Genomic DNA, 22,937 nt, shown 5'->3' with positions numbered 1-22,937 from the left:
GGTGGAAAGCAGACCAATACTTGGAAGAGTTGATGGGGAGCGTGGTGTTGAGTTGTGTACATGTCTGGCGGCAGGCTCGGCGTTTCTTCGAACAAGCAGATTGCGGATGTGTCGCTGTAATTGCCGGTGGCGGGTAAGTGTATCCCGGTCACGAGTGTGGAGAAAAGAGCGGTAGAGGCGGCGGGACTCTCGAAGGAGAAGGACGGCCTGTGGAGGCAGGGCGGGGCAGTGAGGGTGGATGGCTTTGGTGGGGATATGGGTGGCGACGGTGTCAGACAATGTCTGGTGCAGGAAGGCAGCAGCGCGAGCGATGTCATCAGGAGACTGGAGGGTAAGGTCGTGGCCATCAACCTGGGTGTGAGTGGAATCCCGGTAGGCATCCCAGTTGGCACGGGAGTAATCATGGACAAGTTTAGGAGGGACGGCAGGGCGAGGAGTGTGGCGGGGATGGCGACCGTTAGAGATAGTGAGGAGGACAGGAGCATGGTCACTGCCAATGAGGTCAAGGACATCCGCGGTGATGCGCCCAAGGAGGTTTGGAGAGGCAAGGACCACATCAGGAGTGGTGTTGGATTCGGGCCGGGTGTGCTGAGGCAGGGGAACCAGGTCTCCCTGGAGAGTGGTGAGAAACTGATGCCACCGCCGGAGGTCGGCAGGATCACGGCTGTGGATATTGAGGTCGGCAGCAATCACGTAGGTGGAGAAGGTGCGGTCAATGTGGGCCAGGAAATCGTACGGGATGGGGGTGCGAGGGCGGACATAAATGGTGGCACAGGTGATGGTAAGGGTGGGGAAGAAGAGGCTGAGGGTGAGATGCTCGGCAGGATTGTTAAGGAGAGGTTGGGGCCGGACAGGGAGGTGCTTGAGGTGGCCTATAGCAACTCCGCCACGCGCGAGAGGGTACGGGTTATCGGTGCGGTGTAGAGTGTAAGGAGCCGTGGAGACGGAGATACGGGGTTGAAGGAAGGTTTCATTTAGGACGGAGGCATCCACGCGGTGCTGACGTAGGGTGTGGAGGAAGAGGAGTTTGTGGGTGGGCAGGGAGCGAATTTTGTGGTACAGGATACGATACGGTTGTTGTACCATGGGAGTGGAGAGTTAGACAAGGGTGGTGAGGGGGGTGAAGGTGAAGTGGGCCTGGTTGTGGGAGTATGTGGCATAGGTGGTAAGATGGAAGATGGAACGGGCAGCGAGGGCGATTTGGGAAAGAGTGTGTGAGCGCTGGAAGGGGTGGATGTTTTGGAGCACAATGGTGGTGAAACGGATGATGTCCTCAGCAGTAGGGGGAGGGCGGAGCGAGTTTTTGGGGTGGATGGGGTCATCAACAGGACGGACAGGCACGGTGAGCTCAGGGGTTACTGGTGGAGGTTTCGCTTTACACTTCGAGGAGTAGGTAGGATGTGGTTCGTTGCAAGTGTTGCAGGAGGGGGGAGAGGTGAGGTTGGGGCAATGCTTGAGGAAGTGGGAAGCTTTGCAGTGGGGACAAGTAGGGGGGTTCCTGCAGGCAGAGGTAATGTGGTCGTTGTAGGTGAGACAGCGTTGGCAGCGGTAGGATTGGACGGGGGAACGGGAGGGGTCCACCTTATGGCGCTGATTGTAGATGAGGGCTCCCTCGGTGAGGAGGCGGTCAATGGAGGAGGAGGATTCGGTGAATATCCGCATGAGAAAAGTCGGCCCGCCATCATTGAAGATGCGACGGGCCGAGCGGATTTCAATGTCGGGCCGGGAGTTGAGTTCCGCCAACACCTCAGCCTCCGTGATCACGGGGCTAAGCTTCGTGATCACAGCGGTGAAGGTAGGCGGACGCCGGGGAGGTTGAGGCTGACGGGGAGAGGACGGGGTGTGGTAGGGGGTGAGGGTTGCACGTTGGCCAAATTGGATACGGGGGATGCGGGAGAGGAGATCGGTGTGGTGGGAAGCACTGGGGGATTTGATGAGGAGCGAGTCCTTGCGAGGAATCAGTTGGGAGATGGGAGCATTGGGGTAGTATTTCCAGATGGCGAGGGTGAGGGAGTGGGCATCAAGGAATTGAGGGTCAGGATTGGAGAGGACAAAGGTGTGGGTGGCAGGCGGGGCGGGGGCGGGGGTCGGAGCCGCGTCCATGGGGGTGGGTGGGTCACGGGGGTTGGGGGTTTTTTTGGAGGAGACTGCGGGGGAAGGGTCAACATTCGGGCGCTTTGAAGGTTTCGTGGGCACGACTGGGTGGAGAGGGGGCAGGGGTACGGGTTGCAGGGGGATATGGCGGGGGGCATGACCACCCTGAGCAGCGGATGACGCAGACGGAGGGGGCGTGGCTGTCACTGAGACTGTGGAACGTCGAGCAGAGATCCGTGCTGGCTTGGAGCCTGTCGGAGGCGGTGCGGGGAGCGGCTGAAAGTCAGTAGCTGTCGATGGGGTGACAGTGATAGGGGAGGAGGAGTTGGGGGTGGTTACAGCCGAAAGTGGTGCAGGGGTGGGGTAGACAGGGAGAGAAGGAAGGACGGGAAGTGGGGTGGAGGAGGAGCTCCATGTGATGGTGGTTGGAGCAGCGGAGGGAGAGGTGAAAATGATAGTGATGGTGGTGGTGGGTTGGGACATGGCGGCGGCGCGAGAGAAGGGCGGCGGCGGCGACCAGACGGCGACGGCGGCGACCGGCAGGCGGCGGCGGCGGCGGCGGCGAGCACCGGTAGGCGGAAGGCGACGGCGGCGAGCCCTGGCAGGCGGCGACGGCGGCGGCGGCAGCGGCGAGGACCGGAAGGCGACGACCAAACGGCGGCGCAGACGGCGACGGCGGCGACCGGCAGGCGGCGGCGGCGGCGGCGGCGAGCACCGGCAGGCGGCGACGGCGGCGGCGGCGGCGGCGGCGGCGGCGGCGAGGACCGGAAGGCGGCGACCAAACGGCGGCGACGGCGAGCACCGGCAGGCGGCGGCGAGGAGGGCCGGACGGCGAGCAGTATGGACAGCAAGCAGACGACACGGCAAGGAAACGGCGGGAATCTTCCACGTCGAAGGTGCACCCTGAGAGTAGCCCAGGCAGTGAAACTCTTCGATGAAGAAGAGAGGGAATCCAACCCTCGAATGTATGTATTGTTTCATTTGTTTCGAAACAGTTATGTGTTTCAGTTTGCCCATCTCTACTAGCAAGTGCAGCGCACCGGCCTTCGTGGAAGGGGCAGGGGGGAGGGGAGGGGGAGCCGAGAATGACACTAAAGCCCGGTCCACACGTAACGATCTGTCTGCGCAGACATCGGCGCAGATGTCAGTACATGCAAATGATCGCTGCAAATGTAGTGTGTTCACACGACACAAACCCCAATCTACTACTCGCCCGCCATCTATCGGTGTAGAAAAAAACTATCAATGGCTAGCGACTACGCTCCCCGTAAACGTCAAAAATTTAATTCAGTTATTTTGAAATATAGAAATAGAGGAAGTTCTGTTGTGGTCTGTGTTGGCAACTTGTGTTGCAAAAAACATTCAGACCAACCGCAGGAAACAGAGAAAGCGGTCAAAATGGTGTAGATAGTGGCTGCTAAAGCGAAAGCAGTTTTCTCACGTAAATTACTTCGAGAGTTGCAGGGCGAACTTGTTGTGTTTTACATTACCTCGTGTTCCATTTCCTCGCACATTGACACTCCAATTTCATCTTTAATTGTGCTCCTGCTTGGTCTTGGTGTTTCTTGATCCCTAAGAAAGCCAATCAGATCAAAATACCATAACGTTGGCTGGTATACTTGATCTACTCCTATACCAGATCTTCTAGATTTCTGAACTTTGGATAACTCTTTTCGGTAAACAGTTCGCTGACAGACTTAATTTACTTGACTTGCCTTCATGAACTCATCCTTCAGGACAGCGTAAATAGCTTCACATGTGTTGGGTATTATTTCACTCAACGCTTGTTTCGATATTGCAGTTGAAAATTCCAAATCCTTGTAGATCCTTCCTGTTGCTAGGAATCTTAATGTTACCGCCAGCCGTTCAAGAGGAGAAATTGCCCTTCTCAGACAAGTATTTTTTCTCATAATATGAGGGGTTTCAAGCTTTAAGAGATAATTATAAGTTTCGACATCCATCCGCAAACAATTTCGCCAGTTCGCAACGAATTTATATTTTTTATTATTGTTTCTCTGTTTGACGAGGCGTCAACTGCCCACAATTTTTCAATTAGAGCATTGTATGCTGGTGTCTTTTTGTCTCGGTCACTATATTCTTTACTTTTAATCTTTCACAAACATGGGTGGTTTCTACATATTTCAATGAATTCACTTACAAACTCTCGAGAACACTGACGAGTATCAGCCATTTTAAGGCCCTGTGCGCACAAATACAAACACTAGACTGAGCAAACAGCTGTTTCGCGCCAGATTTGCGGCGATATCCTGTCCACACGCTCCAACTTGTCTGCGCAGATGTGCTTTGAACCCACAGATTTGAGAGGTTTCGCTCAAACCTCCAACTCCAACTTGCAGGTTTGCACACACCTCAGGTTGGTGCAAATCTTCTGTCCACACGCAACGATCTGTCGGCGCAGATGTGATGTGCGCAGACATTTGTGCAGACAGATCGTTGCAGGGACTGAGAGCATTCGAGTAGAGATGGGCAAACTGAAACACGTAATTGTTTCGAAACAAATGAAACACTACAATGTAATGTTCCGATACGTTGTTTCGAAACAGTGAAACAGTTTGTGTTTTGTATTCTAATAAACCTACACATTTTATCACCTTGAATGTCTACTGTATAAGTATGTCCATATAAACACAAATGAGGTGCGAGAGCGCTAATCATGCCGCAGAAAGTATGAAACTATCACTTAGGCGTCTTGGCAGTTTCGTGCTTCCTGCAGCAAATGCGCTGCTTTCGTGTCGCGTGACTTTCATACTTTTCGATTGGCTGAGGACAGCCATAGCTGAAGACAGAAGAACCACCATGAACGGAACTGCAGGTGGGAGCAAACTGCAGAAACACACATTCCGTTAGTATGGGTAATATACCCATCCTGCTAATTTCCATCTACACAAAGGGAATCACTGTGGATAATAGGCACAGTGACTATAGACTCACAAATAACGCCAAATAATTCGAATAAATAACAAAATATAACAGAAATTTTTTTGTCTTTCAAGGTGTTTCGAACCATTACTACAAATTCACCATGCTTCCCAGCCCTTCCCGTACACCATTACACTATCAGTGATATGTCAAACAGATTGCTTGCAGTTATACCTACATCAAATTTATGTATATGTCTAATAACTGTCTCTCTACGCCTTTTTTATTCAAAATGTTGTAGGCTTACTTGCGTTTCTTAATATGATTACTGTACATGAACAGAGAAGCGTATGTTATAAAAAAAGTGTAATTTAACTGAATGATTTTCACATATTTATTATTTTGAATGTGAATAGTATGCGTTGTTTTATTGTTTGTTTAGTGTTTATAAAGCAGATGTTACGCCATTTCGAAACAGGACAGTCAGCTAGAAACGAAGCTTTATTTTCGGATATCTTAAGCTTCATGCTATTGCTTGTCAAAAAGATTTCGACACTCTTGAAAGAGTTTCATGAAGTAGTATGTTGTGTTTCAGTACCTGTGCCGAGTCCGAATCTCGTCCGACACAGAGTGGAATGAAACATCACTGTTTCGATACAATTAGTCCGTTCCAGGCACAGGTGGACTGAAACAGCCTTATTTTGAAACAACGATACAGTTTCTGTGTCTGGCTCGAGATCGAATCTGGTCCGAGACAGGGGCAGAATGAAACACCACTGTTTCGAAACAGTGAACCACAACCATTCCGAAACACTGAAACAGTTCCACGTACCGATACACTGTATAGAAACAGTGGCCAAGTCTACATTCGGGTCTCAAGCAGGCAGATACACCAATACTCAGGGTGCGGCGGCGCGGGCTACAAAACATGTCTTCGCACATTTAGTGCTCTTAGTAGAAAGTTGTTTATATTTTTGTTATGAATTACTGTTGCATCTTTTTTAAGCACTAAGTCTCAAGCCGGCCGTGGTGTTGTAGCGGTTCTGGCGCTGCAGTCCGGAACCGCGGGACTGCTGCGGTCGCAGGTTCGAATTCTGCCTTGGGCATGGGTGTGTGTGTGATGTCCTTAGGTTAGTTACGTTTAAGTAGTTCTAAGTTCTAGGGGACTTATGACCTAAGATGTTGAGTCCCATAGTGCTCAGAGCCATTTGAACCATTTGAACTAAGTCTCAAAGTCCCCCCTCATGCTACGCCACTGCATCTAACATACCTTTAACTGGCTCTGTGATTCAGTCAAAAGCAAATGATATTGCTAAAGATATGGGCACCGAAGACTTTCGTTGTTCTGCTGGTTGGTTGTATCGATTCCAAAAAAGACATTCAATTTCATCTGTACACATTTGTGGTGAAGCAGATAAATTTGATGAAGAAAGTGCGAACAGCTGGTTGCATTAACTCAACCGATTGAGGGAAAAGTATGCCTTGTGTGATTTGTTTAACATGGATGAAACTGGATTTTTCTACAATCTTTTTCCAAATCACAGCCTGGGGATAAAATGTGATAAGTGTGACAGTGGAGTACGAAGCAAACAGCGTGTGACTGTGGCACTTTGCTGTAATGCTGACGGCAGGGAGAAGTTTCGTCCTTCGGTTATCGGTAAATCCGAGAAACCACGTTGTTTTAAAAAACATAAATATGGACACTTTACCTTGCATCCACTCTCACCACAAGATAGCTTGGATCGATGGCACATCATTTCGCAAGTGGCTTCTTCGTTTCAAAAGTCGAATGGTTGCTCAAAATAGACATGTTCTTCGTACATTGGACAGATGTACTGCCCATAACGTTCATGATCTAAACCTATTCAACATAAAGTTTCAGTCTTTCCCACCCAACGCCACAAGCCGCCTTCAGCCTTCGGACCAAGGCATACTCTCTTTATGAGAGAGAGCTTATCGCAAGCGACTTGTAAGAGCTGCAATTCGTGCTGCTGAAAACAATGGTGCAACCCCAAATTGGAATCTGCTTGACGCAATAAAATCCCATCGCAGCAGCCTGGAACTCAGTATCGCCACATCATACAGGGAAATGCTTTAACAGAGCTCGGAGACGTAGTAACTCTGAAGATGTCCACGAGTTAGAAGATGCCACTTCACCTGATGAACGGACAGTTCTGCAGGACGTTGCAAACCCTGGGATTAGTTTCGAAGAATTCATTAGTGTAGACGGCGATGTTGCCGTATGTGCTTCTGTGGAATCGGATGTGCCAAAAGCTGTGAACGAGGTGCAAGAAGGGCCATCAGAAGAAAGTGAAGAGGAAGAGAATACATATACCATTCCACCTACCCGTCGGGAGACGTTTACAGCCTTGGACTGTTTATAACGGTTCGCTTTAACATCCGACGTCACTTCTGGGTTTGCGGACGCTATCGTTACAATTGGTTGTGAAATTACAAAATATTATCGTTCCCATGAACGTCAGCGAACCATGACCGAATTTTTTCCAAGAAAGTAATGTACATAATTTGTGAGTACTTGTAATTTTACAATCACTTTATAGTGTTATAAGTCTACAATAAAGTGATTCATAGAGTAGTGTATTACACATTAGTGTACTGCTGTACATGTATACGTATTAAAATTTGTGTTTTTCACTTAACACGATTTTTCTAACACGAACTCCTGATTTTTCGGTCCCTTCGGATTCGTGTTAACTAAGTTTTACTCTAAATTATTTTTTTGCTGAAGCAGGTAAACTTTACCTGTCCGGCGGAACTGTGATGCAATAATTCTTTTGAAGAATGTTGCAAGCATGACTGGCAACAAAAACTCCGTGCCTTTCGGCGAAACGTATATATCCAACTTCCTCAAAACTAAATTTGTTACAGCATCACTTTGTTTGCTACTGCGTACATTCTACATTACTTTCCAATGTCTGTTCAAGCTTCATGCTTAAAATTTGGTCTCGTTTGGGTGTTCGCAGCTTGAATATGTGATTGGCTGATTACACAACGTGTAATGTAGTCTGTTCTGTGTTCTGATTGGCTAAGGACGTCACGTGCCCTGCACTTAGGCTGTGTGACAAAAGCGCACCCATCGCATTCTCGATTTCACTGTTTTTGAAGCTTTCGTTCCATACATATTAATACATATGATGTTATAACTGAAAGATCCACTGTTGACATCCCAGATGAGCTAGAAAATTTCAGAGTAAGCATTCGATGGGAATTAGTATTTTTTAAAAAAGATGTTGTTGTTGTTGTCGTGGCCTTCAGTCCTGAGACTGATTTGATGCAGCTCTCCATGCTAATCTATCCTGTGCAAGCTGCTTCATCTCCCAGTACCTACTGCAACCTACATCCTTCTGAATCTGCTTAGTGTATTCATCTCTTGGTCTCCCTCTACGATTTACCAACCGATCCCTTCTTCTAGTCAAGTTGTGCCACAAGCTCCTCTTCTCCCCAATTCTATTCAATACCTCCTCATTAGTTACGTGATCTACCCACCTAATCTTCAACATTCTTCTGTAGCACCACATTTCGAAAGCTTCTATTCTCTTCTTGTCCAAACTATTTATTGTCCGTGTTTCACTTCCATACATGGCTACACTCCATACAAATACTTTCAGAAACGACATCCTGACACTTAAATCTATACTCGATGTTAACAAATTTCTCTTTTTCAGAAACGCTTTCCTTGCCATTGCCAGTCTACATTTTATATCCTCTCTACTTCGACCATCATCAGTTATTTTTCTCACCAAATAGCAAAACTCTTTTACTAGTTTAAGTGTCTTATTTCCTAATCTAATTCCCTCAGCATCACCCGATTTAATTCGACTACATTCCATTATCCTTGTTTTACTTTTGTTGATGTTCATCTTATATCCCCCTTTCAAGACACTGTCCATTCCATTCAACTGCTCTTCTAAGTCCTTTGCTGTCTCTTACAGAATTACAATGTCATCAGCGAACATCAAAGTTTTTATTTCTTCTCTGTGGATTTTTATACCTACTCCAAATTTTTCTTTTGTTTCCTTTACTGCTTGCTCAATATACAGATTGAATAACATCGGGGAGAGGCTTCAACCCTGTCTCACTCCCTTCCCAACCACTGCTTCCTTTTCATGCCCCTCGATTCTTATAACTGCCATCTGGTTTCTGTACAAACTGTAAATAACCTATCGCTCCCTGTATTTTACCCCTGCCATCTTTAGAATTTGAAAGAGAGTATTCCAGTCAACATTGTCAAAAGCTTTCTCTAAGTCTACAAATGCTAGAAACGTAGGTTTTGCCTTTCCTTAATCTTTCTTCTAAGATAAGTCGTAGGGTCGGTATTGCCTCACATGTTCCAACATTTCTACAGAATCCAAACTGATCTTGCCCGAGGTCGGCTTCTACCAGTTTTTCCATTCGTCTGTAAATAATTCGCGTTAGTATTTTGCAGCTGTGGCTTATTAAACTGATAGTTCGGTAATTTTCACATCTGTCAACACCTGCTTTCTTTGGGATTGGAATTATTATATTCCTCTTGAAGTCTGAGGGTATTTGGCCTGTCTTGTACATCTTGCTCACCAGATGGTAGAGTTTTGTCAGGACTGGCTCTTGTAGTGTTACCTTTTATTATCTTCTCCTCATTAGCTATTGAAACAACATCGCTTTGCTATGTAATTTTAATTTTCACCAAAAGCACATTCAACACATCACGGAAAAATACACGTCTTTCGTATCAAGACAAGAGAGAGAGACCTCCATTAATTCTTAAAAACAAAAAAACTACGCAAAAGTAAAAAAAAAAGCGTGGCAGTATAGAAAATTTACATAGATACAGTATAGAAAATTTACATAGATACATACATATATGAGAAAATAAGAAATTTACATATTACAAAAAATATTTCTTAGCATAATGCACTTTGCATATCGGTCTTTGTATACCGTCTTTTTGGTGTGTATCTTCTTTAGGAGTCGTAACATGAATGTCTTTGAATTGCAGCGTATTAGCGTTGCTTAGCACAGCGTTTGAATTCAGTTCACAATTCACATGATTCGTGTTTACAATGGAATTAATTCGAACAGTAAATGTTTCTATTATATTGCTCCAATGTCTTTAAACGTAGTATCGGATTCTGAGTGTGTGTGTACTGCCTGGATCTCGTGCGTGTGACTTGAAGAAAATCCAAAGTTTGTTCAATGTGTCAACACGAAATTGTGATCTCCAGCAGTCAAATTTTGGTGGCGTCTACCGGGGTATAAATGGTCAATGAGGGTACAGGAAACACCTCACTGCCTACGACAGGCGATGAGCTTGTCTTTTACACCAACCTGAAGACCTGCCGGCTTCCACAACACCATACACTTCAAAGCATATTGACACTACGTAAATATTGCTTGACCAGTGTTCCATCACGTTGGTTTCTTCTTTGCATTTTCAGTTCCATTTATATGAATCATGTGCTACATGCACAAGTCCTTTGCAGCTCGTTAACATCTCCTTAAAATACATTTCTTGATATAGTAAGTACATATACAAATATTTACAATTAATCATTACATGAGATAGTTACATTGTTGTCATATACTACATATACAGAATTAAATGAAAAATATAGTAAATTTTTTACGTTACATTCAATATCATTGTGCTGCCATGTGAATTACATTACATTCAGATTGAAATATACATTTTATTTGTTAGTTTTTTATTTCCCCGTTACACTTGCAACATTTGAAGATAATTGTGGCAACTCGCTAGAATATTCAACTTAAAATTCATCTCGCACCCTGGAATAAAATTTACACATATTTCAAGCTTCAAGACAGCCCTCTGTAGGAGGATAGGTTCATGGGATCGTTGCTAACTACTTTATAAATACTAGTAAAGTCATACCCTACAGTGGACTACACAAAATAAAATATGATAAATAAAATTCATGTTAACTTAATATAACGTAAAAGTTCCTATACCTAATACCGTTTCTAAGTGTGGTGTCCCCACTATTGCTGTTTCTAAGAGTGGTACCCATCTATTACCGTTTCTAAGAGTGGTGCCCCTCTAAATATCTTAGGATCCTACAAGTATGTACATCAGTGTGGTAAGTGTATGTGTGTGTAAGTCAATCATGTTCCTATAAAGTTTGTATAGTTCATCTCCTTCCTTTCATGAGTATCAAGCAATATAAATAAATGTTTTACTTAATAAATAAATAAATCTTCTTAGATAATTGCTGCTGCGTTCCATGCTGTATATCCATTCTGTATTTACCTTGTGGTACCTGTAAAATTCTATTCATAAATAAATATGTGTGTATGTCTCTCCATACTGTCAGATAATCATGAATTATATAATGTCAAATATTTCATCAACATGTATAAATTTTTCTAAGGAAGGGATGAGAGTATGAACCGCAACAGAGGACTGACGTTTTGTTTTCTCCTTATTCTCCTTTCTATTTAATGGTGCATTAGTTCAGTACAGTAGATGAGCTTTAATTATGTCATTAGATGACTGCTAAATATGTTCTCTTAAATAATTCTTCCAATCTGAAGTGTCAAGCCTACATAACTCCAAAAATTTCATTACAAGTTCCCATTAGATTAGTGTTAAAGTGTTATAGATTTAAATCTTCTGGTATATTTCCAACAGTGGCTGCTGTAAATAATTCTTTCCACATAAATCTATACTTTCACCTTTAGTTATAAGAATATATAAGACACCACATAAGTTATTATCTCAGGCATACCAATCTTTCAATAAATAATATTCTTTCCACTACTTTCATTCTGTATTCCATGAGTACATGTGATATAGCATTCAAATCTAGTTTCTCTCCTCTCAACATATTCACAGTTACTCATAACATTTTCACCTATCCATTATTCATTCTTCACAAAATAACATATAGCCTACTTATTCCTCAGCATTATATATATATTTTCCTCTTATTCATCACCACTTACTTTTTACTTCAACAACAACAACAATAATAATAATAATACCATTTTCTCATCTTATATACCATTTACCTCTCTCCATATTACTATTTGTCCTCTTATTAAACTAAAATTACATTCACTCATCTCATTCAGTCACTCACATCACTCATATCAACATTACTATTATCACATGCCTCCTAAAGAAAATAATTCTGTTTAGTTCTCTGCCTCCTCTAATGTGTATATGCCTCCTCTAATGTGTATATGCCTCAGTAGCAACTCCTCTTATAACCAAATATCTTATTAGCTATTGGATGGTTCACATTGCTTTCTAGACTTCCTGCATTCATTAGATTGTAAGTATCTGTATAACTTAAATGTAGGCTCATCATAACTGTGTATCATATTAGTTATCTTCTCCTCAGTAGCTAACATTTTACTGTATGTATTTTTTCAAATGTCTGTGTGGATGTAGACCTCTGGGTTTATGTGTTAATGGATATTCTAATGAATAACAGCCAGGGTGTGGAATATTTGCAATTCGGTATGGTCCAGAGTATAAGATCTGCCATTTCCTGTTTAAATGTTTCAGTTTTTTTGGGTTTAGGATGTGTTCTTAGTAAAACTAACTCATCAACTTGAAATGTTTGGGCTTTCCTGACACCTCTGTCATATTTCTGCTTTCTTTGTCACATAATGTTGTGTAAGCTTGTCTTACCTTTTCTTCTAAACTAACATGATTTGTTGTTGCTGTAAATTTAGGTAGAGGGTCTGTCCATTCATTTCTTTCTGTTTTATCCATAATTAATTCAGTTGGTGTGTATCCAGTAGAACTGTGAGTTAAATTGTTCACTATTTGTTCAAATGGTGCTAGGTATTCTACCCATTTTGTGTGCTTCACTGGTGTGTGTGTTCTCATAAACTGTCCAAATTCTCGAAATGTTCTTTCTACTGGGTTTCCTTGCTGCGTGAAATCTTGAAATTAAAATATGTTTAACATTCTGTTCTTCAATAAATGTCTTCCATTTTAAACTGGTAAAATATGCTGCATTATCCGTGATCATAACTTCAGGTTTTCCTATTCTTACAAAATAATCTGTTAATAGACGTCTGGTAATAGCAGTGGTAGAAACTGAACGTAAAGCATATAATTTTAAATACTTTGTGAAAACATCTAACACAGCAAGGATGTATTTCATTCCTCCACGTGCTTGTGGATAGGGTCCTGCAATATCTAAAGAAATTAGCTGTAATGGCCTCTTAGGTGTGATTGGGTGCAATTCATTCATGCTTGTGCGATTAGAATATTTGGCTTTCTGACATATGATGCATTTCCTAATATTACTCAATACTCTTCGCCTTAAATTTGGAAAATAGCAATATTGTATAATCTTATCTGTACATTTGGTTACACCATAGTGTCCCCAAGTTCTGTGTGTAAATAAAATAAAATCATCAACATGAGCTTCAGGTAAGCAAACACACCAATGCTGTGATTCAGGGTTTCGTGGGTGGAATAATACTTCTTTGTGTAACGTGTAATATTTTTCAAGATGTGGGTCTGTTCCTGCACGTAATTTATTCTTTATCTGGATCCACCTGGGATCATTGTCCTGCAATATGGCTAACTTCCTGCACATGTTTTTGTAGTAAGGTGCAAATGTACCGTCATACATGAGTAAAATTTTGAAATCTGATGTTTGTTCTGTCACATCTGAAAATTCTTGTAGGCCTTGTGGCAAACGAGATAGAGCATCGGCTATAATGTTGGATTCTCCTTTTATGTATATAATATCAAAATCATATTCATGTAGTGATGCACACCAGCGTGCAAGACGTGAATGTAATAACTTGCATGATAGCAGGAAAGAAAGAGCTTGATGATCAGTATAAAGCTTAGTACGTTTTCCCCATAGAAAGTAGCGAAACTTGCGAAATGCTCATACTATGGCAAGTGTTTCGCGCTCGGTCACTGAATATGACTTTTCGCATTCAGTGAGCGTGCGGCTAGCAAAATTTATAGGTTTGATGACTATTTGTTCATTTTCTACATGAATTTGGAATAAAAATGCTCCGAGCCCATAGGAACTTGCATCTGTTACTAGGCAAAAGTCTGACGTCATGTCAGGATGACATAACAACGGTGCATTAACTAAAGCATTCTTAATCGCTTCAAAATCTGTCTGACAGAACTCTGTCCATTTCCAAATATTATTTCTTTTGAGTAAAGATAGAAGATGTGGACTGTTAAGAGGGTGGTAGGGTACAAATTTCCTGAAGAATGAAGATAGACCAAGAAAGGCTTTGAGTTGTTTACGATTCTGTGGGGATGGAAAATTCTTTATTGCATCAATTTTTCTTGAGTCTGGATAAATGCCTTCAGTTGATATGATGTGACCAAGGAATTTGATTTCTCTCCTCCCTAATTTCGTCTTTGATAAATTGATAGTGACACCTGCGTCAGAAAATTTAGTCAGAAGTTGCTTCAAAAGATTTACATGTTCTTCCCAAGTAGTGGTTGCAATGACAATGTCGTCAACATAAACTGTGATTTGCGAGAACAATTGTGGTCCAAGAACAGCATCTAAGGCTTCAATAAATACTCCAGCACTCACTCGTAGACCAAAGGGTAGATCACAAAATTGATAACTATGTCCCTCACATAGAAATGCAGTGTATTTACGACTGTTTTTATGGAGGTTCACCTGGCAAAATGATGAGCGGAGGTCGATATTGGTTAAATACTGTACATTATGAAATTTTAGAAGTTGTTCTTCCAAATTAATAGGTCGTGTCTTGATTGGAATTATAACTTTGTTAATTTCTCGTGCGTCCAGCACTAACCTTACACTACCATCCTCTTTATTAACTGCTAGTATCAGACTGTGACCTTTCAATGATACACCAAGCTTGCATTTTTTCAATCTCTTTCAAAACTGCGGGTTTCTTTGACCAAGGAATATTATAATATGTTCTACAGTATGTTTTGTGTGGTTTAACATCCATCTCATAAGTATAGCCTCTAATAATTCCAGGTTTTTCCACAAATTCCTCAGCAAATTGCTGCAAAACTTCAAGTAATTCAAGTTGTTGTTCCTTCGTCAGATATTCAGATTCTGTGCATTTCTCATATAAATCATTAGGTTTAATTCCCTGAGATACAGCTTCATTAAAAGTTAAATCACATATGTTTATTGCTGGTGGAGACACAAAATGTAACTGTTCAAATTTACCTTGTTTACTGTTTAAGTTTTTACCCTGTGTTAACTCTATTGTCAGTTGTTGTTGGTTTACGGTTAAATGACATTTCCCTTTTCCTAAATCTATGATTGCTTGATATTCATTCAAAAAGTCAATTCCTAATATGCAATGCATAACTAATTTGTCTACTACTAGAAAACTGTAATTGAGTGGTATATTTGAAAATGTGAAGTTAATTAGCACTTGAAATTTCACATTCTTTGATTTGTTACCGGTGGCACTTATAATGTGACAATTCTGGACTGGCAATGTTTGTATGTTCATTATTTGTTTGAGTTCATTATATAAGGACATTGAAATGACACTTGCTGCTGCTCCTGTATCTAACATTACTTCCACTTCATAACTACCAATGATAACTCGTGTTATAGCCTGAATAATCTTCTTTGTTTTACTGGTACTATTAAAATCTACATCCTGATATAATTCCTTTTCTATTTTCTTACTGTCATCATATCGGAGAAAACAAATCGTTGGTTCCGTTGCGCTCTGCTCCCTATTGACCGTAACTCGAGCGCTTAGCTCGGTCGTCGTTCGTTTTCTGGCAAATTCGGTTGTTGCTGTGGGTTGGGTTCATTGCCCAACTCAATAATATTTACATTTCTGTCGCGCGTCACCCAAGTATCAGCTGTTTGGTTGTTGACATTACCCCGCGTCGCATCGGGTGTTCCGTTAGGTACAAATTGAGGGTTGCTGTATTGCGTGTGTCGTGGCGGTTGTCCATTGTGATTTCCCCATACATTATTTCGCCCATGACTGTAACTGGTATTGTCATTACTGTTATTCCTGCAATACATGTTTGGATGTTGTTGGATGTTGTTTCTCTGAAAATATCCTGGATGGTACGTGTTATCCTCTCCTCTTTGATCTCTATAATTTCGGTTCCTTCTTCTGTTGTTGTTATTTTGAATATAACTGTTATTGTTCTGATTGTAATTACTGTTCGGATAACCATTATAGTAATAATTACTGTTTCCTTGCCAATGTTGCGAGTTGTTTCTCCTAATATTGAATGGATTTGTCCCACTGTAGTGTGAATTGTTTCTTTGAGTGTTTTGTTGTGGTGTCGGAGGCGGATTCCAATAGCCTCTGTCATTTCTGTTGTGCGTGTGCGAATTGCTTGGATGGATTGGATACAATTGATTGAAATTCCTGATCTCATCTCTGTAAACAACATCTATCTCATCAACATAACTGAAAAAATTCTTTATGTTGTCCTCGGACACTCCTATTAATTTATCATGGTAAGGAAATGGTAAGTGGCTTTTAAGTGTTCTAATTACATCTGGTAAATCTGCTGGTTTTGTCCAATATAATGTTTTGTCTAGGTAGCGTTCAAAGTATTGTCGTGAAGTCTCTTTCTTCGGGTTGTAAATTTCTGGATTGTATACTTCTCGTTTTAAACTTTGCTGTTCTGTGATCGACCAGAATTCCTCAAGAAATGCTTGTTCAAACTGTTCAAATGTTAAACATCGTCTTTTAATTGCTGCTCCCCACTTAGCTGCTCTTCCACGTAACAAATTTGTAACATATCGAATTTTATCGGCTCCTAACCAATGTCTCGGGAAAATACCATCAAAAGAGCGGATGAAAACAATCGGATGCACTTTGTCTTTCTCATCACATGAAAATGTCTGAAAGTATCCATGTCGTACTAATGTTTCATCAGCTACTCCCGATGGTATTATGGGTCCTGTATTTTGTGTCAAACTGTGCATAGTATGTGGTGATGTCTGATAGTAATTTTGATCTCGTGGTAGCATTGAAAATGGTTCATTGGGATTTGTGTCACTCATTGGTAATTCTATTTTCGACTGTGTACTGGGTCTAGCATTATTATGATTCTCATTTATGTTTTGGTTGTCTGTTATGGGTTTTGGTATCACTGACGAACTTGGTATTACATTCTCTTTAAGTTTACGTACCTCTTTCTGAATATTATCTGTTTCTCCCTTTACTTGTTCCTTTGTCTTATCAAAAATGATCTGTCATTGTCTCAAACTTCTCATCTAAATAATCATCACATAATTTGCATTCATGTACAGGTTTTTCTGCTAGAGTTGTGTCATTCTTTAAAGATGCTACATCTGCTCTGTCTTCAAGCTTTTCTAACTTTTCCTGTAAGGATTTCTGCTCCAATGTTACATCATTTAATCTGTCTGAAAGGTCTGTAATCGTCAGGTCTAAGTGTTCTTGGTTTGTTTTTACGGAATTGTGTGACTGTCGTAATTCGTTAACTTGGGTACTGGTTTTCTGTTGTTCAAAAACTACTGTTAACAATTTGTCATTACATCGTTGTAAGTCAGTTTTTGTCTCTTCACTGAATTCCACAAATACCTTTTCTTGTCTCGTAACCTTGTCTGATAAGTCAGTAAATTTCCTTCCAAGACTACTGGTGGTTTCTGTCAAGTCGGCAATTTGTCTTGATTGTTTTTCAAAATTTTGTTTTATGTCCCGTGTCAGTTCATCGAATTTAGTGTCAAATTTCCCAATGTCACGTTTTAAATTTTCATTTTTCTCGTCTAAAGCGTCAAATCTTTTGTCAAATTTTCTGTTTTGGTCACCAAGTAACTTCAGAATCTGGCTGAGCATGTCAGAGTCCTGTGTCTTAGTTTCGTCATTTTTTCGTGTCTGATTGATGTCTGGTTCTGAAGTTGACGTTGTCAATGTCACGTTTTGTCGCGTAGTACTCACTCTCCATTTGCCTGTATATCTGTTTAAATATAGGGGTTGTTGTCTTAATCGATCCGGTAAAATTATGTCTTGCACATCCTCCCTATTAAGTTCAATATTCATTTGACTGTCGGACATGTTTTGCAATGTGTCACTTTCACTAAGCTCGTCCGCGGAAACAATTTCTACGCGTCTAGCGTCCATCTTGCGATTTTCATAATTAATTGCAAATAAAATTTTCCAATGGTAAAAAAAAAAAACATTTAAATATATGTTGAAATCTGAAATTTCTCTTATGGAAATGGATATTTCTATATGATTTCTAATTAGAAATTGAATTATTAAACTGGTACTGAAATTTCCCTCTCACAAATAAATGACTGTGAATATGCTCTTCACTTACCATTTCCAATAATAGTAGTAAATCAATTTTAACTACAATTTGAAAAAATAATTTCGAAATAAATGGATCGGAATAAAGGAAGTACAGATGGCTGTTTGAAACTGGAAAAAAATGTAAATTTCTGTACTCACCAATTTTTTTCAGTCTTATGTTGCAAATGTAGCGTCAACTATACAGTTTTCAATCCAAAATTTTTCTTTCGTGTCCGTGCAAATTATTTTATGGAACGTTATCCTTCCCTTTTTTTTTTTTTTTTTTTTTTTTTTTACCAAATTAATTTTCTCAGCATGAAAATGAAAATTAACACACATTAATAACAGGGAAAACAATATTGTTGTAAATTTCATGCACGTAACATTACAATTGAAATGAATGAGACTTAGTCCAAATTCATTTTCTGATGCTATTAAGTGGTTAAAATTAGATAAAATGTCCAAAATTTATAATAACTGCACTCGTATCAGTCCAAACTGCACTTGTATCAAATCCGAAGATTGCAAGTCCTGTCACCAGGACGCCAATTGTAGTGTTACCTTTTATTATCTTCTCCTCATTAGCTATTGAAACAACATTGCTTTGCTATGTAATTTTAATTTTCACCAAAAGCACATTCAACACATCACAGAAAAATACACGTCTTTCATATCAAGACAAGAGAGAGAGACCTCCATTAGTTCTTAAAAACAAAAAAACTATGCAAAAGTAAAAAAAAAAAAAAAAAAAAAATTATTTATAAAATTGGTTGCTGGCGCAGCGCTCTTCTGCGTGCGCGATCGTAAATTATAACTTTGCGGAAGTCAAAGTACCATTACACTCTCTCATGGCCGTCAGTAGTTCTAATGGAATGTTGTCTACTACCGGGGCCTTGTTTCGACTCAGGTCTTTCAGGGCTCTGTCAAACTCTTCACGCAGTATCGTATCTCCCATTTCATCTTCATCTACATCCTGTTCCATTTCCATAATATTGTCCTCAAGTACATCGTCCTTGTGTAGACCCTCTATATACTCCTTCCACCTTTCTGCTTTCCCCTCTTTGCTTAGAACTGGTATTCATACAAGTGGTTCTCTTTTCTCCAAAGGTCTCTTTAACTTTCCTGTAGGCAGTATCTATCTTACCCCTAGTGAGGTAAGCCTCTACATCCTTACATTTGCTTAGCCATTTCGCACTTCCTGTCGATCTCATTATTGAGACGTTTGTATTCGTTTTTGCCTGCTTCATTTACTGCATTTTTATATTTTCTCTTTTCATCAATTAAATTCAATATTTCTTCTGTTACCCAAGGATTTCTACTAGCCCTCGTCTTTTTACCTACTTGATCCTCTGCTGCCTTCACTACTTCATCCCTCAGAGCTACCCATTCGTCTTCTACTGAATTTCTTTCCCCCATTCCTGTCAATTGTTCCCTTATGCTGTCCCTGAAACTCTGTACAACCTCTGGTTTAGTCAGTTTATCCAGGTCCCATCGCCTTAAATTCCCACCTTTTTGCAATTTCTTCAGTTTTAATCTACAGTTCATAACCAATAGAATGTGGTGAGAGACCACATCTGCCCCTGGAAATGTCTTACAATTTAAAACCTGGTTCCTAAATCTCTGTCTTACCATTATATAATCTATATGATACCTTTTAGGATCTCCAGGATTCTTCCATGTATACAACCTTCTTTTATGATTCTTGAACCAAGTGTTAGCTATGATTAAGTTATGCTCTGTGCAAAATTCTACCAGACGGCTTCCTCTTTCATTTCTTTGCCCCAATCCATATTCACCTACTATGTTTCCTTCTCTCCCTTTTCCTACTGTCGAATTCCAGACACCCATGACTATTAAATTTTCGTCTTCCTTCACTACCTGAATAATTTCTTTTATCTCATCGTATATTTCTTCAATTTCTTTGGCATCTGCAGAGCTAGTTGGCATATAAACTTATACTACTGTAGTAGGCATGGGCTTTGTGTCTATCTTGGCCACTATAATACGTTCACTATGCTGTGTGTAGTAGCTTACCCGCACTCCTATTTTTTTATTCATTATTAAACCTACTCCTGCATTACCCCGATTTGATTTTATATTTACAACCCTGTATTCACCTGACCAGAAGTCTTGTTCCACCTGTCACCGAACTTCACTAATTCCCACTATATCTAAATTTAACCTATCCACTTCCCTTTTTAAATTTTCTAACCTACCTGCTCCATTAAGGGATCTGACATTCCACGCTCCGATCCGTAGAACGCCAGTTTTCTTTCTCCTGATAACGACATCCTCCTGAGTAGTCCCTGCCGGAGATCCAAATGGGGGCTATTTTACCTCCGGAATATTTGACCCAAGAGGACGCCATCATCATTTAATCATACAGTAAAGCTGCATGCCCTCAGGAAAAATTACGGCTGTAGTTTTCCCTTGCTCTCAGCTGTTCGCAGTACCCGCACAGCACGGCATAGTGAACGCATTATTGTGGCTGAGATAGACACGAAGCCGACACCTACTACAGTAGTACAAGTTTATATGCCAACTAGCTCTGCAGATGATGAAGAAATTGATGAAATGTGTGATGAGATAAAAGAAATTACTCAGGTAGTGAAGGGAGACGAAAATTTAATAGTCATGGATGACTGGAATTCGAGTGTAGCAAAAGGGAGAGAAGGTAACATAGTAGGTGAATATGGACTGGAGGTTAGAAATGAAAGGAAGCTGGCTGGTAGAATTTTGCACAGAGTATAACTCAATCATAGCTAACACTTGGTTCAAGAATCATAAAAGAAGGTTGTATACATGGAAGAATCCTGGGGATACTAGAAGGTATCAGATAGACTATATAATGGTAAGAGAGAGATTTAGGAAACAGGTTTTAACTTGTAAGACATTTCCAGGGGCAGATATGGACTCTGACCACAATCTATTGTTTATGAACTGTAGATTAAAACTGAAGAAACTGCAAAACGGTGTCAATTTAAGGAGATGTGACCTGGATAAACTGACTAAACCACAGTTTCATGGAGAGCATAAGGGAACAATTGACAGGAATGTGGGAAAGAAATACAGTAGAAGAAGAATGGGTAGTTTTGAGGGATGGAATAGTGAAGGCAGCAGAGGATCAAGTAGGTAAAAAATCGAGGGCTTGTACAAATCCTTGGGTAACAGAAGAAATATTGAATTTAATTGATGAAAGGAGAAAATAAAAAAATGCATTAAATGAAGCAGGCAAAAAGGAATACAAATGCCTCAAAAATGAGATCAACAGGAAGTGCAAAATGGCTAAGCAGTGATGGCTAGAGGACAAATGTAAGGATGTAGAGGCTTCTCTCAATAGGGGTAAGATAGATACTACCTACAGGAAAATTAAAGAGACCTTTGGAGAAAAGAGAACCACTTGTATGAATATCAAGAGCTCAGATGGAAACCCAGTTCTAAGCAAAGAAGGGCAAGCAGAAAGGTGGAAGGAGTATATAGAGGGTCTATACAGGGGCGATGTACTTGAGGACAATATTATGGAAATGGAAGAGGATGTAGATGAAGATGAAATGGGAGATATGATACTGCGTGAAGAGTTTGACAGAGCACTGAAAGACTTGAGTCGAAACAAGGCCCCCGGAGTAGACATCATTCCATTGGAACTACTGACGGCCTTGGGAGAGCCAGTCCTGACAAAACTCTACCATCTGGTGAGCAATGTATGAGACAGGTGAAATACCCTCAGACTTCAAGAACAATATAATAATTCCAATCCCAAAGAAAGCAGGTGTTGACAGATGTGAAAATTACCAAACTATCAGTTTAATAAGCCACAGCTGCAAAATACTAACGCTAGTTCTTTACAGAAGAATGGAAAAACTAGTAGTTAAGCCGGCCTCGGAAGATCTGATTGGATTCCGTAGAAATGTTGGAACACGTGAGGCAAAACTGACTCTATGACTCATCTTAGAAGCTAGATTAAGGAAAGGCAAACCTACGTTTCTAGCATTTGTAGACTTAGAGAAAGCTTTTGACAATGTTGACTGGAATACTCTCTTTGAAATTCTGATGGTGGCAGGGGGAAAATACAGGGCGCGAAAGGCTATTTACAATTTGTACAGAAACCAGATGGCAGTTATAAGAGTAGAGGGGCACGAAAGGGAAGCAGTGGTTGGGAAGGGAGTGAGACAGGGTTGTAGCCTCTCCCCGATGTTATTCAATCTGTACATTGAGCAAGCAGTGAAGGAAACAAAAGAAAAATTTGGAGTAGGTATTAAAATCCATGGAGAAGAAATACAAACTTTGAGGTTCGCCAATGACAGTATAATTCTGTCAGAAACAGCAAAGGACTTGGAAGAACAGTTGAACGGAATGGACAGTGTCTTGAAAGGAGGGTATAAGAGGAACATCAACAAAAGCAAAATGAGGATAATGGAATGTAGTCGAATTAAGTCAGGTGATGCTGAGGGAATTAGATTAGGAAATGAGACACTTAAGGTAGTAAAGGTGTTTTGTTATTTGGGGAGAAAAAAACTGATGATGGTCGAAGTAGAGAGGATATAAAATGTAGACTGGCAATGGCAAGGAATGCATCTCTGAAGAAGAGAAATTTGTTAACATTGAATGCACAGACAGTGCCCGAACTCTTACGGGAATTGGCAACGTGCCGCAAGTAATGAATATAATGGGCGGTTGCACTACGAATGTAGTGTGGGACAATACGTTGAGAATGTGGG

At 41.0% G+C, this 22,937-nt stretch overlaps 2 protein-coding genes across 34 annotated transcripts in view; one reads left to right on the top strand and one right to left on the bottom strand.

Annotated features, from left to right (window-relative positions):
• LOC126426682 (S-phase kinase-associated protein 2-like) overlaps positions 1 to 22,937 on the top strand; it is a 635,548-nt gene that overhangs the window by 56,196 nt on the left and 556,415 nt on the right. For 6 of the 13 annotated variants that reach the window (XM_050088578.1, XM_050088575.1, XM_050088576.1 and 3 more), the window contains exon 1: positions 10,059 to 10,273. The exons of 3 other annotated variants lie outside the window; for them this stretch is intronic. In XM_050088578.1, the coding sequence (XP_049944535.1) occupies positions 10,231 to 10,273 (43 nt within the window). In that variant the 5' untranslated portion in view covers positions 10,059 to 10,230. 4 more of the 13 variants (XM_050088579.1, XM_050088580.1, XM_050088583.1 and 1 more) reach the window with 4 other exon arrangements.
• LOC126426686 (uncharacterized) overlaps positions 1 to 22,937 on the bottom strand; it is an 897,888-nt gene that overhangs the window by 629,092 nt on the left and 245,859 nt on the right. The gene's annotated exons all lie outside the window — the stretch shown is intronic.

This window comes from Schistocerca serialis, chromosome 11 (genome assembly GCF_023864345.2).
Source record: "Schistocerca serialis cubense isolate TAMUIC-IGC-003099 chromosome 11, iqSchSeri2.2, whole genome shotgun sequence".
In the NCBI taxonomy this organism is placed as follows: Eukaryota; Metazoa; Arthropoda; class Insecta; order Orthoptera; family Acrididae; genus Schistocerca; species Schistocerca serialis.
The sequence above is the reverse complement of the archived record's forward strand: the minus strand, read 5'-3'. Positions and strand labels throughout refer to the sequence as shown.